A 17,181-nucleotide genomic window follows, 5' to 3' on the forward strand; every position below is an offset into this window, starting at 1 on the left:
CAGTCTCCTAACATGCATTGTAATCATTTGCTTTGATTGGCTGAGTTTCGTGAAGTGATTTAAGTAACGCACGCGATTGGACAAGTATGGGGCGCTTGTCATGTTTTGTCTTATATTGTCTTGTCATTTTGCTTTCCCTTCTGTTCGTTTTCCCCCTGCTGGTCTTATTAGGTTCGTTCCTTTTTTTCTCTCTCCCTTCCTCTCTCTCTTCTCTCTATCGTTCCGTTCCTGCTCCCAGCTGTTCCTATTCCCCTAATCAATCATCTAATCTTTTCACACCTGTTCCGTATCTTGCCCTCTGATTAGAGTCCCTATTTCTCCCCTTGTCTTCCGTTTCTGTCCTGTCGGATCCTTGTATATTGTTCGCCGTGCTGTGTCTTTGTCTCGCCCTGTCGTGTCTTGTTTCCCTCAGATGCTGCGTGTGAGCAGGTGTCTGAGTCTGCTACGGTCGGTGCCTTCCCGAGGCAACCTACAGTTTATGGTCGAGTCTCCAGTCTGTCCTCGTCACTACGAGTGGAATTAGTTTTTTATGTTTTGTTTTCTGCTCTGATTTGTCTAGGAGTATTTGCCTATTTCCTTTTCTGGAATAAAGACTCTGTTTTCGCCAAGTCGCTTTTGGGTCCTCATTCACCTGCATAACAGCGCTGTCTGGGACCTTCCAAGCTGTGCTGTATGTGTATATTGAAAAAAAAGGGTTGCTTCATCAGTATTTAATTTAACAATTATTCATGAGAAATGTGTCGAGGTCCAGATAGAACCTTCACTCGGTCCTGACCCGTGCCGAGGTCCGCCAATTGTGCACCTCTGATATAGAGTATCACTAGCTAGGTTGCCATGCAATTTACGACTATCAGAAAATGTGCATTACATTCTTTTTTGCATTTCCCCACCAGAGGTGTGTTTCCATCAGATACAAGGCTTTGTGTGATGACACAAAATAAGGGCTATGAATACATAGGCCTACCGGCAGGCTGCAAAGTGAGGCTTGTCTATCTGCATTTACCCCATTGGAAACATCATTATTATTATTATTATTATTATTATTATTATTATTATTATTATTCCCCAAAAAATTGTAAAGTATTCCCATTGTAAATATTCTAACTTTTTAACCATAAATGGTAGAGACATGGGGTTTGGATTATTGTTTTTCTAACCGAATGTTATATTGAGTGGGCATATTTTTTATAAACCTTGAATGAATTTAACATTTTATGGGTGAACACAATACAAAGTATGTCACTGACCTTTTAAGACACCAATGTGCCTTTAAGAGCTCTGTTGGCCCGAAAAGCCAATATACAGATCTCTCCGTGACCGTTCGGGTGGAGTCCGTTTTTTTTTTTGGAGCAACGCGCAACTTTTGGTAACATACCCTAGCCGGTCCATGTTTCCTAGACTCTTATTCACAGGGGGGGTGATATCTGTGTTATTTTTTGGTCTTCTCATTTGTGGTGAAAGCAAGGAAGAGTCATCTTCCCTTGTCAGTTGTAGTTAGCTGGCTTTAGCCTTTTCAGCTTCCCACATCTCAGATTTATAATGAAATAATATGACCTGGCAAATATTCGTATAGTTGTCAGTGTAACCTACAACATGATCCTAGTTTGATATGCTGCTTGTATGTATTCACTCCCATATTAGCTAAAAATAGAATGTCATGTTTTGGTCAGAGAGGAAGAAAAAGCACACAGCAACAGCAGTTTTTACTGTTAGTAAAAACGAGTTATTAGTTCAGAGACTTGTCCAGAACCCACTCCTGTGTTGTCTTGGTTGTATGCTTAGGGTCATTCTCCTGTTGGAAGGTGAACCTTCACCCCAGTCTGAGGTCCTACGTGCTCCGGAGCAGGTTTTCATCAAGGATCTCTCTGTAACGCTTAGCATTCAGCCCAAAGAGTTCAATCTTGGTTTCATCAAACCAGAGATTCTTGTTTCACATGGTCTAAGAGTCTTTACGTGCCTTTTGGCAAACTCCAAGTGGACTGTCATGTGCCTTTTACTGAGGAGTGACTTCTGTCTAGCCACTCTACTATAACGGCCTGATTGGTGGAGTACTGCAGAGATGGTTGTCCTTCTGGAAGGTTCTCCTATATCCACAGAGGAACTCTAGAGCTCTGTCAGAGTGACCATCGGGTTCTTGGTGACCTCCCTGACCAAGGTCCTTCTACCCCGATTGCTCAGTTTGGCCGGGTGGCCAGCTCTAGGAAGAGTCTTGGTGGTTCCAAACTTCTTCCAATTAACATTTATGGAGGCCACTGTGTTCATGGGGCCCTTCAATTCTGCAGAAATGTTTTGGTACCCTTCCCCAGATCTGTGACTCGACACAATCCTGTCTCTGAGCTCTACGGACAATTTCTTCAACCTCATGGCTTGGCTTTTAGATCTGACATGCACTGTCAACTGTGGGACCTGACATAGACAGGTGTGTGCCTTTCCAAATCATGACCAATAAATAGAATTTACCACAGGTGGACTCCAATCGAGTTGTAGAAACATCTCAAGAATGATCAATGGAAACAGGATGCACCGGCCTCAATTTCGAGTATCATAGCAAAGGGTCTGAATACTTATGAGGAAATGTTATGTAATTCATTTTTGAATAAGGCTGTAACTTAACAAAATATGAAAAAGTCAAGGATTCTCTGGTCTGATGAAACCAAGATTGTACTCGTTGGCCTGAAAGCCAAGTGTCACACTTGGAGGAAACCTGGCATCATCCCTATGGTGATGCATGGTGGTGGCAGCATCATGCTGTGGGGATGTTTTTGAGCGGCAGGGACTGGGAGACTAGTCAGGATCAAGGGAACAACGAACGGAGCGAAGTACAGAGACAGGACCTCAGACTGGAGCAAAGGTTCACCTTTGTACAGGACAACAACCTTAAGCACACAGCCAAGGCAATGCGGGAATGGCTTCGGGACAAGTCTCTGAATATCCTTGAGTGGCCCAGGCAGAGCCCAGACTTGAACACGATCAAACATCTCTGAAGAGACCTGAAAATAGCTGTGCAGCAACGCTCCCCATCCAACCTGACAGAACTTGAGAGGATCTGCAGAGAAGAATGGGAGAAACTTCCAAAATACAGGTGTGACAAGCTTGTAGCATCATGCCCAAGAAGACTCGTGGCTGTAATCGATGCCAAAGGTGGTTCAACAAAGTACTGAGTAAAGGTTCTGAATACTTATGTAAAATTTGATAGTTAAAAAAAAAAAAATTGGCTAAAATTTCTTAACCTGTTTTAAGTTTGTCATTATGGAGTATTGTGTGTAGATTGATGAGGGAAAAATTCCATAACAAGTCATATATATATATATATGCACACACAATACATATGTATATGTATATATACAGTGGGGCAAAAAAGTATTTAGTCAGCCACCAATTGTGCAAGTTCTCCCACTTAAAAAGACGAGAGATGCCTGTAATTTTCATAACATATAACATATGCCATTTAGCAGATGCTTTTATCCAAAGCGACTTACAGTCATGTGTGCATACATTCTACGTATGGGTGGTCGCGGGGATCGAACCCACTACCCTGGCGTTACAAGCGCCATGCTCTACCAACTGAGCTACAGAAGGATCATCATAGGTACACCTCAACTATGACAGACAATATGAGAAAAAAAATGAGAAAAAAAATCCAGAAAATCACATTGTAGGATTTTTAATGAATTTATTTGCAAATTATGGTGGAAAATAAGTATTTGGTCAATAACAAAAGTTTATCTCAATACTTTGTTATATACCCTTTGTTGGCAATGACAGAGGTCAAACATATTGCAGATTCAGTCTTCCCAGCCTGGTGCAGGTCTACAATTTTGTTTCTGGTGTCCTTTGACAGCTCTTTGGTCTTGGCCATAGTGGAGTTTGGAGTGTAACTGTTTGAGGTTGTGGACAGGTGTCTTTTATACTGATAACAAGTTCAAACAGGTGCCATTAATACAGGTAACGAGTGGAGGACAGAGGAGCCTCTTGAAGAAGTTACAGGTCTGTGAGAGCCAGAAATATTGCTTCTTTGTAGGTGACCAAATACTTATTTTCCACCATAATTTGCAAATAAATTCATTAAAAATCCTACAATGTGATTATCTGGATTTTTTCTTTCTCATTTTGTCTGTCATAGTTGAAGTGTACCTATGAAAATTACAGGCCTCTCATCTTTTTAAGTGGGAGAACTTGCACAATTGGTGGCTGACTAAATACTTTTTTCCCCCACTGTACATACATATATTTGTTACAGCTCAACTAAAACAATCTCAGTCAACCAACAGCCAAACGACCAATCGATGACCATTTGACTAATTGGGGTAAGCCCCACCGGCATCATATGAGATGTGAATTTGGCAACATTTCATTCCTTAGAGTATATTTTATCTCGCTTTCAGCTCAAATAATGGCACCACCGATTTCAAGAAATGTTGCCTTGTTTTTTACATGGTTGTGTCAATTCTTTGCAAGCGTGCATCAATGCAAGCTTGAAAATATGTACAAACGGAGTATGCATTTGAGGACTGCCCTCCATGCTCCGTTTCGCCCATTTTGATTTGGACTCATTCTCCAACCCTCCAGTGCTCCAATTTGCATGCTTGTAAGCACAGTAACATGCATTTTGAGAAACACCCAATGTATGATGTAAGATCACACAGCTCCCGTTATGTTATGTGCGCGAGTGTTGCAAAATAAATGTACACATACATGTTATTCAATCATTGCTTCTAAACTGCTCCGCACATCAACGAGCATCCGCGTTGCCAGGCACTACAATATAAACTTGGTTCTATTTGTGATGCTTCATGCGCTGCAAGTTCTGCCCCTCCCACCTCCTTATTGGTTTTTAGGAGCATGTACCCACATGGATGATTGAAATATTTACTGAGGTCCACACTCAAGTCCAGTTGGGTGGTAATGCACATTAAAGTTCGTTGCCAACCGCCATATGAAGTCCAAAGAAGACTGAAGGAGAGATTATTCGAAACTAACTTGGTTTATTTACCCTTTTATCTGTGGATTAATTGTCGGAATAGAGGACCTGGTGCATTTCAGGTAAAATAACATGCCAATGTTTATATCCCAGGACAAATGAGCTAGCAACAGCAAACTAGCTAAATTGCCATGAATGTTTAATGCTTTTCGACCTGTCTCCAAATTAATATAGTTTGTTCTGAGTTCGTTTTGATATTTCAACCTGTGTCCTGATCGCGTCTGGTGTGGACAAACTCAACATGTGCGCGATGGCGCACGCACGCCCTCTAGACAGCATTGTTAGAAGTAGTTTTCACATACAAACTTTATGTCTAAACTTAATCAAATATGCTTCCCAAAAATAGGATGGTCGCTGTTGTAGAACGTTTATTTGCACCAGCATCCATCATGAAAATCTGAAAAGACGAGTCCATGTAAATAGGATTATTAGGGAAATCGTTCTTGCAAAGCATGTAAACGTTTTAATCGAAATATTATATTAATCCGACTATCCACAATAATCTCACGGTGTGCATGTAACCGTACACAGTGACAGAACCATAACCCCTGAAATGTACCTACACATGGTTATTCTAGCAACAATTGTGAAAGGAAACGATTCCACCGCAATTCGTCACATGATACATTTTGCAGACACAAAAATATTGGTCGTCTGTTGACATGTATAACATTGTACCAACACTTCCTGTTTCCATCACACTTTTTATGACTTTACTCACATAAAAACGGTGGATGGAAACGTGTTTTCTGATACATTTGATCACGTCTTCCCAATGCAGACTATTTAAACACGCCAATACAAATACAGTTTATTGTGTTCAGACAGAGGTTTTGAAGACAACAGCACGAGTGGTCATTGTGGATAACAAAATTGGTGGGGGTTCGCTGGCTATGCGCTAACGTCAGTGGAAATTAAAACCCCGTGATTAAACGCCTAGCCTACTACTAGTAGCTAGTTAGCAAAACGGCACTACTACACATTCAGCAGGGATAACCATACTAATTTAGCTGGAATTAGACAAAATACTAGCAACAGTCAATCAAATGCCCTATCCGATGCAAATCCTTCCATTTTGTACAAGCTCGTACACATAACGTTAACATTTGGGGTAGCTAAGAAATGTAACGTTAGCCAGCTAACGCTAGACACTAAATTATCTCGCAAATTAGCTCGAGTTTTGGGATTGCTAGACAACGTCCGTTAGCTAATGTAGCTAAACATGACTAAAGACACTCACTGGGGGCAGAACATAATTTGTGCACGATTGCGGGGCTCGCTGGTGGTGAGACAGGCCACCATTTTCCCGCAACCTCTGTCTGGTGTTCGCCTGCCAAATTATAGCTAACGTTAGCTAACTATTTTAGTGAACCGGTTAGCAGTTCGCCTTCAAAGTCAGTCAATTCGTGAGCTGACCAGCAAATCAGTTTTTACAATTCATGGCACAATATTCGCTAACTAGCTAGTTAACATGTTATAACGTGATAAAATGTGCAAACGGCTTGGCGTTAGAGACATGACTAGCAACTCCAACCAGACTACCAGAAGCTAGTTTACAGTTGCTAACGTTGCACTAAAAAGACAGCACAAGGAAATCGCTAACGCAAAGCTAGATAAAATTGCATGCTGCATTTTATAACGGGGGGTGAATCACGGAATTGCTGGACTGACAGTGTTATCATATCAACGTATAACTGGTTATAATAAAAAATTAGCTGGGCTCTTTACCTCTCTTCATAATCTGCCGACATTGTCACAAAGGGCGAATACGCCGCAAAAAAAATGTTTTAGGTACAACAACGTGATCTGGAAAGTACAGTTTTGATTGCAGAAGGGGACTATCGTTCAATGTTGGCCACACCCATTGTGATATTTTATTGGGTATGGAAGACGTCATTAAACTTGTGGTCTACGCCTTTTTCAACAAAATATGAGTGAAAGGATGCGTCTTTTCGTTCCTCCCCTGCAACAACACCATTGAAGAAACGTAAGGGAAAATGAATTCATCGAAGTTCTTAATTATGACGCAGAAGACATCATTTTGTCTCCGGTGAATGACAAAATACAGTGCTGCCAGTACTGAACCTGGTAAAATATATTCAGATGCTGAAAACAGTAATGTTCTGGCTAGAGTTTTTTCTCCAGAATAATTAAATAAATATTTTAAAGCCACACCATGAGAGATGTGCATACTATCAAAGAGTGGGTCACCAATAAACCGAAAATGTGTCAGAAAGATCCGTGAATACGATTCATTATTTGGAATTCTACTCAAAACAGAGAGTGGAAAAACGGAAAACAACTTGTTTTCTAATTGATTTTTTTTCAAAATTGGAAATGTAATAACAGAAAACAAATAACTATATATAATTGTAATCGGGCCCTGAATGCTGATTGGCTAACAGCTGTGGTATATATATACCACCTATGACAACATATTTATTTTTACTTCTCTAATTACGATGGTAACCAGTTTATAATAGCAATAAGGCTCTTTGGGGGTTTGTGATATATGGCCAATATACCATGGCTAAGGGCTGTGTCCAGGCACTCCGGGTTGCATCGTGTTTAAGAACAGCCCTTGGCTGTGGTATATTAGCTATATACCACACCTCCTCTGGCCTTATTGCTTAATTATACCGTGAGTGTGACAGGACAATACAAATTATAATGGTAGCTAAGATACATAACTGATATTGAAGTTAGCATGCCAATAGAACAAACTCAACAACAACTGAACAAAGTTGGCTAGCCCTACATTTACATTTACATTTTGTTTCTGGTTATAGACATGCTAGTAGTAGCTAGTGGAAGTAAGTTAGTCCCTCAACCTGCTAGAAGATGAAGCTGCCCGACCAGAGCTACATTGCGTTCGGAAAGTATTCATACCCCTTGACTTTTTACAGTTTGAATTCAAAATGGATTAAATAGTTTTTTCTCCTCATCAATCTACACAGAATATCCCATAATGACAAAGCAAAACAGGTTTTTAGAATTTTTGCAAATGTATTAAAAATACAAAAACTGACTTAACTTTTACTTAAGTATTCAGAACCTTTACTCAGTACTTTGTTGAAACACCTTTGGCAGCGATTACAACCTTGAGTATTCATGGGTATGACACTAACAGCTTGGCACACCTGTATTTGGGGAGTTTCTCTCATTCTTCTCCACAGATCCTCTCAAGCTCTGTCAGGTTGGATGGGGAGCGTCACTGCACAGCTATTTTCAGGTCTCTCCAGAGATGTTCGAAGGTTTTCCAGTCCGTGCACTGGCTGGGCCAGTCCATGACATTCAGAGACTTGTCCAGAAACCACTCCTGTAATATCTTGGCTATGTGCTTAGGGTTGTTGTCCTGCTGGATGGTGAACCCTCACCCCAGTCTGAGCTCCCGGGCGCTCTGGAGCAGGTTTTTATCAAGGATCTTTCTGTACTTTGCGCCATTGATCTTTGCCTCGATCCTGACTAGTCTCCCAGTCCCTGCCACTGACAAAACATCCCCACAGCATGATGCTGCCACCACCATGCTTCACCTTAGGGATGGCACCAGGTTTCCTCCAGATGTGATGTTTGGAGTTCAGGCCAAAGAGTTCAATCTTGGTTACATCAGACTAGAAAATCTTGTTTCTGGTGCCTTTTGGCAAATTCCAAGCGGGCTGTCATGTGCCTTATACTGAGGAGTGGCTTCCGTCTGGCCACTACCATAAATGCCTGATTGGTGGAGTGCTGCAGTGATGGTTGTCCTTCTGGAAGGTTCTCCCATCTCTATAAATCAAATCAAATGTTTTTGTCACATGCGCCAAATACAACAGGTTTAGACTTTACCCTGAAATGCTTACTTTACAAGCCCTTAACCAACAGTGCAGTTAAGAAAATAAAGATAAGAAAATATTTGCTAAATTAAACTCAATATATATTTTTTTAAGCAGCACAATAAAATAACAATAATGAGGCTATATACAGGGGATACCGGTTCTGAGTCAATGTGCGGGTGTACAGGTTTGCCGCGATAATATGTACATGTACAGTTTGGCAAAAAACTGAACGACTTGATTAGTGTAGTGTTAGCTAGCTACATAGCTGCCTTTGCTGTCTTCGTATCATCGTATCCAAGATAATTGTGTTGTTTAGGTTTAGAGTGTGTAGTCTTAGAGTGATTATCTTAATTTACCGAGGTTAGCTAGCCAGCTATTTGTCGTCCTTAACGTAGGTGACTCTGCTAGCTAGCCAACGCTAGCCAACGTCTTCTGTATAGAACTCAACTACCCGGTCGCATTCACAGGTAGTATCACATTTTCACTTCATTTCATTACAGTACAACGGTTTGATTTGTTTGATCGTAGCTAGCTACATAGCCGTCTTTGTATCAAAGATAATTGTGTAGTCTAGAGCGATTTTCTAGGTTCGCTAGCCAGCTATTGTCGTTCTTTTAACGCAACGTAACGTAAACAACACTGCTAGCTAGCCAGCTAGCCCCGAATAGCAACACTGCAGAAACTATTACACTCAACGGAACGACTTGATTAGTGTAGTGTCAACAACGCACCCACTGCCAGCTGGCCTACTTCAGCAGTACTGTATCATTTTAATCATTTTAGTCAATAAGATTCTTGCTACGTAGCTTAACTTTCTGAACATTCGAGACGTGTAGTCCACTTGTCATTCCAATCTCCTTTGCATTAGCGTAGCCTCTTCTGTAGCCTGTCAACTATGTGTCTGTTTATCCCTGTTCTCTCCTCTCTGCACAGACCATACAAACGCTCCTCACCGCGTGGCCGCGGCCACCCTACTCTGGTGGTCCCAGCGCGCACGACCCACGTGGAGTTCCAGGTCTCCGGTAGCCTCTGGAACTGCCAATCTGCGGTCAACAAGGCAGAGTTCATCTCAGCCTATGCCTCCCTCCAGTCCCTCGACTTCTTGGCACTGACGGAAACATGGATCACCACAGACAACACTGCTACTCCTACTGCTCTCTCTTCGTCCGCCCACGTGTTCTCGCACACCCCGAGAGCGTCTGGTCAGCGGGGTGGTGGCACCGGGATCCTCATCTCTCCCAAGTGGTCATTCTCTCTTTCTCCCCTTACCCATCTGTCTATCGCCTCCTTTGAATTCCATGCTGTCACAGTTACTAGCCCTTTCAAGCTTAACATCCTTATCATTTATCGCCCTCCAGGTTCCCTCGGAGAGTTCATCAATGAGCTTGATGCCTTGATAAGCTCCTTTCCTGAGGACGGCTCACCTCTCACAGTTCTGGGCGACTTTAACCTCCCCACGTCTACCTTTGACTCTTTCCTCTCTGCCTCCTTCTTTCCACTCCTCTCCTCTTTTGACCTCACCCTCTCACCTTCCCCCCTACTCACAAGGCAGGCAATACGCTCGACCTCATCTTTACTAGATGCTGTTCCTCCACTAACCTCATTGCAACTCCCCTCCAAGTCTCCGACCACTGCCTTGTATCCTTTTCCCTCTCGCTCTCATCCAACACCTCCCACACTGCCCCTACTCGGATGGTATCGCGCCGTCCCAACCTTCGCTCTCTCTCCCCCGCTACTCTCTCCTCTTCCATCCTATCATCTCTTCCCTCCGCTCAAACCTTCTCCCACCTATCTCCTGATTCTGCCTCCTCAACCCTCCTCTCCTCCCTCTCTGCATCCCTTGACTCTCTATGTCCCCTATCCTCCAGGCCGGCTCGGCCCTCCCCTCCCGCTCCGTGGCTCGATGACTCATTGCGAGCTCACAGAACAGGGCTCCGGGCAGCCGAGCGGAAATGGAGGAAAACTCGCCTCCCTGCGGACCTGGCATCCTTTCACTCCCTCCTCTCTACATTTTCCTCCTCTGTCTCTGCTGCTAAAGCCACTTTCTACCACGCTAAATTCCAAGCATCTGCCTCTAACCCTAGGAAGCTCTTTGCCACCTTCTCCTCCCTCCTGAATCCTCCGCCCCCTCCCCCCCTCCTCCCTCTCTGCAGATGACTTCATCAACCATTTTGAAAAGAAGGTCGACGACATCCGATCCTCGTTTGCTAAGTCAAACGACACCGCTGGGTCTGCTCACACTGCCCTACCCTGTGCTCTGACCTCTTTCTCCCCTCTCTCTCCAGATGAAATCTCGCGTCTTGTGACGGCCGGCCGCCCAACAACCTGCCCGCTTGACCCTATCCCCTCCTCTCTTCTCCAGACCATTTCCGGAGACCTTCTCCCTTACCTCACCTCGCTCATCAACTCATCCCTGACCGCTGGCTACGTCCCTTCCGTCTTCAAGAGAGCGAGAGTTGCACCCCTTCTGAAAAAACCTACACTCGATCCCTCCGATGTCAACAATTACAGACCAGTATCCCTTCTTTCTTTTCTCTCCAAAACTCTTGAACGTGCCGTCCTTGGCCAGCTCTCCCGCTATCTCTCTCTGAATGACCTTCTTGATCCAAATCAGTCAGGTTTCAAGACTAGTCATTCAACTGAGACTGCTCTCCTCTGTATCACGGAGGCGCTCCGCACTGCTAAAGCTAACTCTCTCTCCTCTGCTCTCATCCTTCTAGATCTGTCGGCTGCCTTCGATACTGTGAACCATCAGATCCTCCTCTCCACCCTCTCCGAGTTGGGCATCTCCGGCGCGGCCCACGCTTGGATTGCGTCCTACCTGACAGGTCGCTCCTACCAGGTGGCGTGGCGAGAATCTGTCTCCTCACCACGCGCTCTCACCACTGGTGTCCCCCAGGGCTCTGTTCTTGGCCCTCTCCTATTCTCGCTATACACCAAGTCACTTGGCTCTGTCATAACCTCACATGGTCTCTCTTATCATTGCTATGCAGACGACACACAATTAATCTTCTCCTTTCCCCCTTCTGATGACCAGGTGGCGAATCGCATCTCTGCATGTCTGGCAGACATATCAGTGTGGATGACGGATCACCACCTCAAGCTGAACCTCGGCAAGACGGAGCTGCTCTTCCTCCCTGGGAAGGACTGCCCGTTCCATGATCTCGCCATCACGGTTGACAACTCCATTGTGTCCTCCTCCCAGAGCGCCAAGAACCTTGGCGTGATCCTGGACAACACCCTGTCGTTCTCAACCAACATCAAGGCGGTGGCCCGTTCCTGTAGGTTCATGCTCTACAACATCCGCAGAGTACGACCCTGCCTCACACAGGAAGCGGCGCAGGTCCTAATCCAGGCACTTGTCATCTCCCGTCTGGATTACTGCAACTCGCTGTTGGCTGGGCTCCCTGCCTGTGCCATTAAACCCCTTCAACTCATCCAGAACGCCGCAGCCCGTCTGGTGTTCAACCTTCCCAAGTTCTCTCACGTCACCCCGCTCCTCCGTTCTCTCCACTGGCTTCCAGTTGAAGCTCGCATCCGCTACAAGACCATGGTGCTTGCCTACGGAGCTGTGAGGGGAACGGCACCTCAGTACCTCCAGGCTCTGATCAGGCCCTACACCCAAACAAGGGCACTGCGTTCATCCACCTCTGGCCTGCTCGCCTCCCTACCACTGAGGAAGTACAGCTCCCGCTCAGCCCAGTCAAAACTGTTCGCTGCCCTGGCCCCCAATGGTGGAACAAACTCCCTCACGACGCCAGGACAGCGGAGTCAATCACCACCTTCCGGAGACACCTGAAACCCCACCTTTTAAGGAATACCTAGGATAGGATAAGTAATCCCTCTCACCCCCCCTAAGTTTTAGATGCACTATTGTTAAGTGACTGTCCCACTGGATGTCATAAGGTGAATGCACCAATTTGTAAGTCGCTCTGGATAAGAGCGTCTGCTAAATGACTTAAATGTAATGTAAATGTAAGTATTTAGCCAGCCACCAATTGTGCAAGTTCTCCCACTTAAGATGAGAGAGGCCTGTAATTTTCATCATAGGTACACTTCAACTATAACATACAAAATTAGAAAAAGATTCCAGAAAATCACATTGTAGGATTTTTAATGAATTTATTTGCAAATTATGGTGGAAAATAATTATTTGGTCACCTACAAACAAGCAAGATTTCTGGCTCTCACACTTCCTCTTTAAGAGGCTCCTCTGTCCTCCACTCGGTACCTGTATTAATGACACCTGTTTGAACTTGTTATCAGTATAAAAGACACCTGTCCACAACCTCAAACAGTCACACTCCAAACTCCACTATGGCCAAGACCAAAGAGCTGTCAAAGGACACCAGAAACAAAATTGTAGACCTGCACCTGGCTGGGAAGACTGAATCTGCAATAGGTAAGCAGCTTGGTTTGAAGAAATCCTGCAGTGCCAGATGGGTCCCCCTGCTTAAGCCAGTACATGTCCAGGCCTGTCTGAAGTTTGCTAGAGAGCATTTGGATGATCCAGAAGAAGATTGGGAGAATGTCATATGGTCAGATGAAACCAAAATATAACTTTTTGGTAAAAACTCAAATCATCGTGTTTGGAGGACAACGAATGCTGAGTTGCATCCAAAGAACACCATACCTACTGTGAAGCATGGGGGTGGAAACATCATGCTTTGGGGCTGTTTTTCTGCAAAGGGACCAGGACGACTGATACATGTAATGGAAAGAATGAATGGGGCCATGTATCGTGAGATTTTGAGTGAAAACCTCCTTCCATCAGCAAGGGCATTGAATTTGAAACGTGGCTGGGTCTTTCAGCATGACAATGATCCCAAACACACCGCCTGGGCAACGAAGGAGTGGCTTCGTAAGAAGCACATTTCAAGGCCCTGGAGTGGCCTAGCCAGTCTCCAGATCTCAACCCCATAGAAAATCTTTGGAGGGATGTTAAGGGAATTTTTTATCAATGATGACTAATTATGTATACATTTCAATCAGGACTGACTAATCAGAATACTATTATGTTACTGTATATGTACTAATCATAATACTATTATGGTACTGTATATGTACTAATTATAATACTATTATGGTACTGTATATGTATGAATTTTCTTTTTAATCCTAGTACTGAATATAATGTGTGTAAATATAATCAAGAATTAGAACAATGACTGTCTGTACCATGGTAGAAATGAATGAACTTATAGCCAGTCTGGCTAGAAGGCTTATCTACACAAGCATGACCTTGGCTCGGTCATTTATTATCTTAATAGGGAGAGACATGTGAGAACCATACAGCCATTGTACTAGAGCGGAGATGACACGGGCTGGTACTGAAACTAATGACGTCATTTTAAGTTTATAACCTGTGGTAAAATGTGTAAGGAGCAGTACTCTCATGAATAAAAGCTGCTGGTTGACTTTAAGACTGGGCTCTATCAATTTTATACAAATAAGGGTCATACAAATCCTTATGAATTGACAGAGTGTTTGATTTTAATTGGGTTTTAAAAGAGAGGAATTTAATTCCTGCAACAAGGGAGTTGAAAGTCCGTGTTGCCCAGCAACAGCCCCAAAACATCACTGCTCTAGAGGAGATCTGCATGGAGGAATGGGCCAAAATACCAGCAACAGTGTGTGAAAATCTTGTGAAGACTTACAGAAAATGTTTGACCTCTGTCATTGCCAACAAAGGGTATATAACAAAGTATTGAGATAAACTTTTGTTATTGACCAAATACTTATTTTCCACCATGAGGGGCAGCTCGGGACAGAGGGGCAGCTCGGGACAGAGGGGTAGCTCCGTACTGGCTGACGACTCTGGCAGATCCTGGCTGACTGGCGGCTCTGGCAGATCCTGGCTGATTGGCGGCTCTGGCAGATCCTGGCGGCTCTGGCTGCTCCATGCTGACTGGCGGCTCTGGCTGCTCCATGCTGACTGGCAACTCTGGCTGCTCCATGCAGACTGGCGACTCTGGCTGCTCCATGCAGACTGGCGACTCTGGCTGCTCCATGCAGACTGGCGACTCTGGCTGCTCCATGCAGACTGGCGACTCTGGCTGCTCCATGCAGACTGGCGACTCTGGCTGCTCCATGCAGACTGGCGTCTCTGGCTGCTCCATGCAGACTGGCAGCTCTAGCTGCTCCATGCAGACTGGCAGCTCTAGCTGCTCCATGCAGACTGGCGGCTCTGGCAGCTCCTTGCAGACTGGCAGCTCCTTGCAGACTGGTAGGAGCACCTGTAGGGATGAGACGGAGAGACAGCCTGGTGCGGGGGGCTGCCACCGGAGGGCTGGTGCGTGGAGGTGGTACCGGATAGACCGGACCGTGCAGGCACACTGGAGCTCTTGAGCACCGAGCCTGCCCAACCTTATCTGGTTGAATGCTCCCGGTTGCCCTGCCAGTGCGGCGAGTTGGAATAGCCCGCACTGGGCTATGCAGGCGAACCGGGGACAAAATGCGCAAGGCTGGTGCCATGTAAGCCAGCCCAAGGAGACGCACTGGAGACCAGATGCGTAGAGCCGGCTTCGTGGCACTTGGCTCGATGCCCACTCTAGACCGGCCGATATGCGGAGCTGGTATGTACCGCACCGGGCTATGCACCCGCACTGGGGACACTGTGCGCTTCACAGCATAACAAGGTGCCTGCCCGGTCTCTCTAGCCCCCCCGGTAAGCACAGGAAGTTGGCGCAGGTCTCCTACCTGGCTTCGCCACACTTCCTGTGTGGCGGATTTTTGGGGGTGACTCTCCGGCTTCCATCCACGCCACCATGCTGCCTCCTCATACCAGCGCCTCTCCGCCTTCTCCGCCTCCAGCTCTTCTTTGGGGCGGCGATATTCTCCAGGCTGTGCCCAGGGTCCTTTTCCATCCAACTCCCTTCTCCTATAACCTTCCTCTCACTGCTCCAGCGAATCCCAGGCGGGCTCCGGCATTCTCCCTGGGTTGACCGCCCACCTGTCTATTTCCTCTCAAGTCGTATAATCCAGACTTCGTTGCTCCTGCTGCCGCTGCCTGTCATCACGCCGCTTGGTCCTGTTGTGGTGGGTGATTCTGTTACGGTTTTCTTGTGTCGAAAGAGAGGAGGACCAAAATGCAGCGTGGTTGAAATTCATGTTTGTTTTTAATAAGAAAACTATACATGAATAAACTACAAAAACAACAAACGTGTAAACCCGAAACAGTCCTGTGTGGAACAAACACTGAGAGAGGAACAATCACCCACAACACCCAACACCAAACAGGCTACCTAAATATGGTTCCCAATCAGAGACAATGACTAACACCTGCCTCTGATTGAGAACCATATCAGGCCAAACACAGAAACAGACAAACTAGACACACAACATAGAATGCCCACTCAGATCACACCCTGACCAAACAAAACATAGAAACATACAAAGCAAACTATGGTCAGGGTGTGACACCTCCTTCCTTTAGGCTTATTTGTCTTCTTTGGACTTTATATGATGGTTGGCAACCAACATTACAGACTGGATTGTGGACATCAGTTCATCTTTCTTTCACCCATGTGGGTATATGCTCCTAAAAACCAATGAGGAGATTTGAAAGGCAGGACTTGCAGGCGTTGAGTGTCACAAATAGAACCAAGTTCTATTTTAGTGCCTGGCCATGCAGACGCAGGCTATCTTGCCGAGCCATGATTGAATTACATGTATGTGTAAATGTATTTTTGCAAACCACGTTTCCGGTCTGGTCAGCATGTAAGAGTCAAGCCTTGAATAGAACAGACTATATGGGATTTTTTTATATTTTTTTTATGTAGCTTAATTAATTAATTAAATTGATGAATGTTATTCTATCCCAAGAAAAACGAAAACGCTTTCCTTATTGCAGCTGTTTTAGCGTAACTTACTTATCGGCATAAAGGCTTACTTCAATATACAGTAAATCAATCAATCACTCATTAATTTGTCCACATCATCAAACAGCATACAAGTCATCCATGTCTTTAAATACAGTCAAGCATTTTAGTTCTAAAACTAAATAACAAAGGGAGCCTTGATTCATTTTACAATCACGGCTAAAGCGATTTAATTGTGGGTTTCAGTTAGATAAATAAGGCACTGTACAAGGTGACCGGTAGGGAGTAGGCCTAGGCTACTAAGTGACTGCGAGTGAAGAGCAAAATAATCCTTACATTTCCACATAAAAATCTGATTGATATATAAAGACCAGTCCCCATGCTCTGTCATTCAGTTCTATTTATTCCCATAGTAATTCGTTATGGATCCATCCAGATGTGATTAGAAAACAGTACATTTGGTGGGCTATGTAAAAGAGATCGGAGAAGTGACATGCCTCGCAAACCCTCATTAATACTCTCCATTTAAAGTCCCTAAACTTGGCATCAAGGACACATCAAGGAC

General features: G+C 44.7%; 1 protein-coding gene across 1 annotated transcript in view; it reads right to left on the reverse strand.

Moving 5' to 3' along the window:
• LOC124005451 (eukaryotic initiation factor 4A-I) overlaps positions 1-6,813 on the reverse strand; it is a 42,834-nt gene extending 36,021 nt beyond the window's left edge. The window contains exon 1 of the mRNA XM_046314732.1: positions 6,710-6,813. Within this exon, the coding sequence (XP_046170688.1) occupies positions 6,710-6,732 (23 nt within the window). The 5' untranslated portion in view covers positions 6,733-6,813. The remainder of the gene's footprint in view (positions 1-6,709) is intronic.
• Positions 6,814-17,181: the final 10,368 nt, after the last annotated feature.

The sequence above is a fragment of the Oncorhynchus gorbuscha genome, linkage group LG02, assembly GCF_021184085.1.
Source record: "Oncorhynchus gorbuscha isolate QuinsamMale2020 ecotype Even-year linkage group LG02, OgorEven_v1.0, whole genome shotgun sequence".
Lineage (NCBI taxonomy): Eukaryota > Metazoa > Chordata > Actinopteri > Salmoniformes > Salmonidae > Oncorhynchus > Oncorhynchus gorbuscha.